We start from the raw sequence: 8024 nt of genomic DNA, 5'->3' as shown, positions 1-8024 counted from the left end.
TGATCTTATGGAATATGAGACTTATGATTTTCTAAAAGAATCAAGTTGATAATCTTATTCGACATCAAACTTGTGTGATTGCTTTGCTTGTATGCTTTCTCTGATTTTTATCTCCTTGAATTTATTTCTATTACATTGTCTGCTTAGATTAAATGAATGAATGATTTTTCTATATGAGTACACTGAAAAATGCCAATATAAGTACTAAAGCAGGTATCGCCAGTCTGAAAGAAGACTATGGCTAGGCTAATATATTATTGCCTAAGGGTATGCATCTAGAAATCAGTGATGCCTTATATTCACCCAGCTCTAAGAGCAAGAGCAGCCTATTGAGTTTTAAAGATATAAGAATGAATGGTTTCCATATTGAAACAATGGGCGAAGGAAACAAAGAGTTCCTTCAGATATATGTATAAAATCGCCCAAGGCCATAATAAGTCCTAAAGACTATACCTGCATTCTCTACTGACCTAGACTATGCATAGATCAGTATGATAGAGGCTAAAAGCCTGCGAAAATATACACTTTATGGCACAACCGGATTGGCCATCCTGGTTCAAACATGATGCAAAAATTGATATTAAAAAGGCACACATTAAAAGATAAGAAGAGTTATCCCAAAGAATCTCACGTGTGTAGCATGTACACAAGGGAAACTCATTAGGCCATCACTAGTAAAATGGCTACGAGCCCTTTTTTCATAATAAAGACTATATGTCTAGATAATACTGGTGAATACATGTCCCAAGCGTTTAAATGATTATGGTATGTCCATAGGGGTAAGTGTGGACAATTCTGTGATACATGTCCATACCAAGAATGGCTTGGCCGAAATCTTTTAAAACGCAAATAGCTGATTGATATACCATAACTTATAAGGTCAAAACTCCCATTCACAGCTTGGGCCACACGAAATTTACATACACCTAAGTTAATACGCATCAGGCCATTTAGTGAGCATAGATATCCCCTATCACAATTATTAACGGGTCAAGAGCCAGACATACCCCATCATAAGACATTTAGATGTGATATCTATGTACTAATTGCTCCACCACAGAGAACTAAGATGGGACCTCAAAAGAAGGATGGGGATATATGTTGGATATGATTCTCCCACAATAATAAAGTACTTTGAGCCAACTATGGGTGATTATATTTGAGGCCAGGTACACGGATTATTTTAAGACCAGAAGGAGAAAAAAAAATAAAGCTGGTAAAAGAATGGTAAAAGAAATAGAATAGAATCAACCATCAATGTCTTGGCAAGATCCCCAGACTAAAGAATATGAAATAGACGTCCAAAGATTATACATTTACAAAGATAGCTAATCAAATGCCAAACACATTTGTTGACCCGAAAAAGAATGACTAAGTCATATATAAACCAGCTTGTAAAGCACCAACGAATTTGATGTCCAAGAAGAGACACAGTCAAGTTGCTACAGAGTCTAGACAACGTATGAAATGTGGTAGACCAAATAGGTTCCAAAAGATAAGAATCTTCGGAAACAAAAGAAATGTCCAGAGAATGATAATCAAAATCCAAATCCGAGGTTACTAAGAAAACCATCCCAGACATGGAGAAAAGGCCGGCCGGCTCTAAGCTACAGGTACCAAACAATGTAGCTTGGGACGCCAAGCTCCAAAGTATTAAAGGTCCTGATAATAATGAATCTCAATCGATTATATCATGTCTGGAACATAATGGAACCAATAAGGAATGTCGACATAAGATGATTTATTTGCATACAAGGTAGCACTTGAATTTATGAATATAAACGAGGATAATGAACCCACGTCAATATAAGAGTGCACACTCGTAGAACAGATTGGATTGAATGGAAACGTGGGGTTAAATAGTTTAAAGAAGAAAGGTGTATTTGGCCATATGATTAAGACGCCATATGATGTTAAAACCAGTGGATATAAATGGGTCTTGTGAGGAATAGAAATCGTGAGATATAAAGCTGATGTTGCACAAGGATTCTCACAAAGACCAGTAATACATTATGAGGAGACATACTCCCATGTGGTGGATGCAACTACTTTTAGATTTCTCATAAGTCTGGCTATATAAGAGAGAAAATTAGACTTGCAGCAAGTTGATGTAGTGACTGCATATTTATATGGTCCACTGGATAATGAAAGTACTAGAGGGTATTGAGCTGAAAGAACAGCAAGTTCTCGAGAACAATATTGATAATCATCAAAGTATATGATCTGAATATCCTAGGAACCTCTGGATACAATTTTCCAAACAGTTGAATATCTCAAGAAAGAGTTTGAGATGAAAGATCTTAGAAAAACAAAGTTTTGTTTGCGATTACAGTTTGAGTACATTAACAATGAAATCCTTGTGCATCAAATAGTATATACAGAAAAGGGTACTCAAGAGATTTAATATGGATCAGTCTCACCCATTATCTAGTACATGGGCGTGAGATCACTTGTTTTGGACACTGATCCATTCAGTCCAAAGGTGGACGATAAAGAAGTCCATTTAGTCCTGAGATGGACGATGCAGAAGTCTTGTTTTAGACACTGATCTGATTGGTTCATAAGAAGGACGATGAAGATGAAGAAGCCTTTGATTTTGGTTTATTTTATACTAACCAGCCCAAAGAGGGGTTATTTGGTTTTGTTGATTTGTTTTCAGACAGGTTATGTTTTACACATGGTGGTACACGCATATCACAGCAACATCATCCAAGATTTCGTGTGTGCGTATTTAAGGTCGATGACTCAATATGTTCGAAGACGAAGCATATTCTGTCCAAGATCTTCATCACCCACGGATTGCAGAAAATTGGAGAGGTCGAAGGGACCTTCAGTAATGTCCAAATCAGGGGGAGTAATGTGTGTTGTACTTTTTTTCCTTCACCATGTTTTTGTCCCAATTGGGTTTTTCTGGTAAGGTTTTAATGAGGCAACATTAAAGCACATTACAAGCTCTAAATGGTTATGGCATCCAAGGGGGAGTGTTATGAACCAGATTGTGAATGACTCATAACCAAGAGATTATGATTTGTAATCTTTCCATTTATCTATGACGGTGTAATTTTTTATATAAAAAACCTCTATGTTATGAATAAAGATAGTCTTTTCCATTACTTTCACAACAGTTTCAAATTTATAATTGAATTTTTAAGGGTATTATTGTCATTTTAAAAAATATTAACCTAATGGAACAATTAGTAAGTGAGATTAACCTAATGAGACAATGTTTTTATTTTTTTGGTCTAAAATTTTTTTTTCCCTATTTTAAAAACATTAAAATGCAAGCATAAATTGATGTGTGCTTAGCATAGGGTGATGATACTAGTATAGTTATATATCAACTATCAAAATGGCCAAACTATACATTGACCAAAATTTTGATTGTCAACCGCCGATAACAATGAGGGCTATGAAGAGATGGAGGTCCTGGAGTCCAGTATAGTCAAATTTCAAACTTTTGTTTCAAAAGTAAAAACACTTCAAAAGATATGTCATCTTATGTGGCAACTCCGAACAGGACACATGGCTGTAATGAAAAATCTGAGACGCTGTAATATGAGATGTAATAATTATTGTCCAAGATATGGCAAACCAGAAGAAACTGTTACTCATGTCATATTTGAATATCCTCCAGCCTTGCAAGTATGGTCCCAATCGACCACACTATCTAGTCCTGATATCTTTTCGTTATCAATATGCAAATATGAATTACCTCTTATGAGGAAGAATAGCTTTATTGAACCATAACTGGATAGGGATCCTTACCCATGGATATTCAGTGGATCTAAAAAGCTCAATCATAATTTTTTTACGGGGATCGAAAGGGATCCTATGGAACTAGTCCGATATGCGGAAAGTAAGTGCATGCTTGGTTTAATGCGAATTAGATGGTACCTACCATTCTACATGACCATAGTACTGAGGAACCCAAGTCATAAGCTTGAAAAATATATGTATGGTGGATGGTTCATGGACTTCCACATATCAATTTAATGGTTCCGGCTGGGTATAGAATGATAGCCTAGGGAAAAAATCCAACTTATGGAGACGAAAAACTTAAGAAGGCGAGAGACTGCTTTACATTTGAAAGTGAAAGCACTGCGATGAGAAATGAAGAGTATGCTACAACATTAGTCATGTCAGAACTTCGGGGCAGATTGCAAGTATCTGATCGCGATGATAAAAGAGTCTCACGCTTGACCAAGTTTTGCAACTGAATTGGAAACGATAAAAAAATTTAAAATATGTTTTCTGGACTTCAAAATATGTCATATTTCATGGACACAAAATAAAATTTCGGACTCTTTAGCTAAGATTGCAATATTTTTTCATAGATCGCTTTGCTATATTGGTCGTTATTTTCCGGTCTCTGAGTAACATATTAGCCGTTTGTTTTCTAAAGAAAAGAACCGCTGACAACATTAAAAGAGTGAACTTCGAAAGAAAGAAAAACATAAAAGGCCCTAAATTTATATAAGGTTTTCGGTCGTTCTACCATAGGCCCATGGAGATTTTAGAACCTTAGGCCCACGAAGATAATCATTTGCCAGGCCGAAAAAGAAAGCGTTCAACGATAAAAAGGAATCTCACATCATTTTTCAGAAACATTGTCGTGATTTGGTTTTCTTTCTCCTAAAGAGTGTTTTTTTTCGACCAGAGTGGAGGAGAGATGCAATTGTTTGCGCTAAATCCAGCAGCCATGTCGGTGCCACAAACCCTAGGCCTTGAGCCTTCCTCTTCCTCGTCCTCTCGTCTTCTTTCTTCTGCTCAGGTAATTTTGATCTTTCGATTTGATCCTTGTTCTTCTTCTCTACGTATCTCTGATCCAAGTTTATGGCAGATTTTGAGCTCTCATCGCGCTTTTGGTCTCCTAGTAAGGCCTCGTTATGGATTTCGAGGTTTATCACGATCTCAAGGTCAGAATACTTGTCTCTCCATCTCCTCTTAGAAAGAGGGTTGTTTTCCTCATCGTGATTTAAAATGTCTTTGAATCTTGAACTTGTGATGAACTAGCGGAGAGCTTGACGTAGTTAGGTGGTTAGTACTCAGAAGATATAATTTCAACTATCTCTCTTTTGTTCCTCTCCGTTTATCTTGTCATGTGATTTTCTGAAACATTAACAGTTGTAAAGGCAGTGGCAACCCCAGACCCACTCTTGGAAGTACCCCTTACTGAGGAAAATGTAGAGAGCGTTCTGGACGAAATCAGACCATACCTCATGTCTGATGGTGGTAATGTGGCATTACATGAGATCGATGGAAATATTGTGCGAGTCAAATTGCAGGGAGCTTGCGGGTCATGCCCAAGTTCTGTTATGACTATGAAGATGGGTATTGAGCGTCGCCTTATGGAAAAGATACCTGAAATAGTGGCTGTTGAATCAGTTCCAGATGAAGAGACTGGCCTTGAACTCACTGAAGAAAACATTGAAAAGGTTAGTTTTTTTTGTTGCTGAACTTATTTTGTTCAAATACTGAACTAAATGATGAAGACATGGAAAATTTAGACTTTTGTACAAACTCTTGGTTGCATATTACTTTTTGCTCAAACCCATCTATTTTTCTTGTTTGGGCTTTGATCTGAATGCCCAAATATGTTAGTTTTGGTATAAGCTCTAGGTTGCTTAAGTTATCTACATACAGATGGTGCTTGTGTTATCACTTGCACAGTCTGTATGGGTGATATTTTGAAATGCTGAAGTTAAAATCGTTAACTGCTTGGGTGCTAAGTAGATATTTATGTCTTGATGTTTTTGAGTTGAGGTGCGATGTTAAAACATTTTATTTAGGTGCTGGAAGAAATCAGGCCTTACTTGATTGGAACAGCAGATGGGTCGCTTGAGCTGGTGGAGATCGAAGAGCCGATCGTGAAGATAAGAATCACAGGACCTGCTGCTGGAGTCATGACAGTACGAGTAGCAGTAACTCAGAAACTCAGAGAGAAAATTCCTGCAGTTGCAGCTGTTCAACTCATATAAACACGACCTCCTTTCTTGTACCTGTCTCTCTTTCTTTCCCTTGTATTACTAGCATCCTTGTATAACTAGCATCCTTGTATAGTGCATTGGTACTGTGTTAATGTTTAATATTTGTTTCCAAAATAAGCTTTAAACATTTCTGGTCAACTTCATTTCTAAGCTATCTTTATATTGTGCCTCATGAGTGTCAAAACTTCTTTGTTCCTCGCTTGTTCTTGTTTCATTTTAAGGTTAAGAATTCAATTTTCTGATATGGAAGTTTGAAATCTCGCTAACAGGGGATAAGCTGGGTTCCTCTTTGAAAACTCTTTCCGCATAGGCCACAAAACAGCTTGCTTAGAGAAAGACCGACTCTCCTACCGACATGGTGGCTTCGCGAGTCCATATAGGACTACTCTTGGCTAAAAAACTTTGCGCGGTGGTTTATTGATTGCTTTCTAACTGGAATGAGAATATTCTTATATGCCTATATTTCATCCATACTGTGAATAAACAATAAAGGGGTTTCTGAATAATACCTTTCTCTTACTGTTGGACTATGATTACAATCGACTCTGTCATGGAGGAATGAGATAGGTCTATTTCATGGGTGTCATTCAGAATCCGGACTTTAGGTTATGGTAATTTGTTTAGATATTTCTATTTTTTTGTTAACAATAAAAATAGGGTAACAATAGGTTAACCACTATTTTCCTTCTTTATCAAGTTTATATAATCCAACTTTTCAAAGTATTGCCTTATTATACAATGATTTTCAAAAAAATGGTGAATCAGTTGTTCAAAGTATCTTATATATTAAAATAGAAGTCATGAATTCTTTCATGTGTGATTTTTTTTTTTTAATTTGGATCATCACTTAGAAATTTTATTAAATGTATTTTATTAAGACTAATAATACATAGAATCTTTAAAATTGTTGTAATTAGAGAGTTTAGAGACTGAATATTTTTGTGTTATTATTAATGAACAATGAAGGTTCCTTTATATAAGGATTACAAGATAAAGAGAAAAAGAAAGTGTACATATCCTAATCCAATAGGAAATAGGAAAACTACTAAAACATAATAATGAAAAGATTACATCTACTAAGAAAAAGAAAGGGTTTCCTTTTCTCTAAGCTTTGTGGCCGTCTTTCTCTCTCCTGAAGTCGGCTCTCTCTCTCTCCTCTCTCTAGGCTTCGGCCGTCCCTCCATCTTCTAGGTATTGGGCCGGTCTTGGACCGGGCCTGGTTAATGGCAATCCACTCCATGATTTATAACACTCCCCCTTGGATGCCATAACCATACAAGATTCGTAGTACGCATCATGTTGCCTCATTAAAACGTTATCAGGAAAACCCAGTGGGACAAAACCATGATGAAGAAAAAAGCGTACAACACGCACTACTCCCCCAGATGTGAATCTCACTGTAGGTTCTACATTCTACGCATCTTGGTGCGTAATATCTCCTGTATGTATAGGATGAGAGTAATCGGCCAGTTTTCATTACTGAACCGTAATTAGACCACTTCGACTTCTTAGGTCGTATCTCATGTCCTTTGACATCGAGTGTCCCGGTAAAGCATATGTTCTAAGCAATGTGAATCACATTGCCCTCAGAGATCACTATTGGGTCTTTGCAAATCGTGTTTGCATATGTCCATAGTCTAGACGTGATCGTCTACTATCAACTGCTCTTTACTTTGGCGATTTATGGTTACCATCGACCATGTATCAATCTGGCCGAATCATGACCGGGTCATAGACCTCGTCTATAAGTATCCACTACTTGCCTTGTGGAGTTTATATGGCAGCAGACCGTTCTGTTATGCCGGATCCTTACTTAGGGGATCTGATGTCGGATTGCAACCTGATGGTTGATCTTTTGTTTCTACTAGTCCGTGATCAAGGGATAAGGACCGGATGTCTTTTAGCCGATGGGCCGGACGTTTTTAGCCGGAGTGCTGAACGCCTACTAATACGTTATGTATCAGTCTACTAACCTCTTTTAGGTTTAGTACAAACACAAGGGATTTCAAATGTATATGGACTGTTATTGGATTGTCT

General features: G+C 37.1%; 1 protein-coding gene across 1 annotated transcript; it reads left to right on the top strand.

The window, feature by feature from the left end:
• Nucleotides 1-4573: 4573 nt before the first annotated feature.
• Nucleotides 4574-6157, top strand: LOC106416030 (nifU-like protein 2, chloroplastic). The gene is made up of 4 exons (XM_013856854.3): nt 4574-4771; nt 4841-4916; nt 5125-5435; nt 5790-6157. Exons 1-4 carry the CDS (start codon nt 4670-4672, stop codon nt 5976-5978), a joined length of 678 nt encoding a protein of 225 aa, XP_013712308.1. The 5' UTR covers nt 4574-4669; the 3' UTR covers nt 5979-6157.
• Nucleotides 6158-8024: the final 1867 nt, after the last annotated feature.

The sequence above is a fragment of the Brassica napus genome, chromosome C9 (assembly GCF_020379485.1).
Source record: "Brassica napus cultivar Da-Ae chromosome C9, Da-Ae, whole genome shotgun sequence".
In the NCBI taxonomy this organism is placed as follows: Eukaryota; Viridiplantae; Streptophyta; class Magnoliopsida; order Brassicales; family Brassicaceae; genus Brassica; species Brassica napus.
The sequence above is the reverse complement of the archived record's forward strand: the minus strand, read 5'-3'. Positions and strand labels throughout refer to the sequence as shown.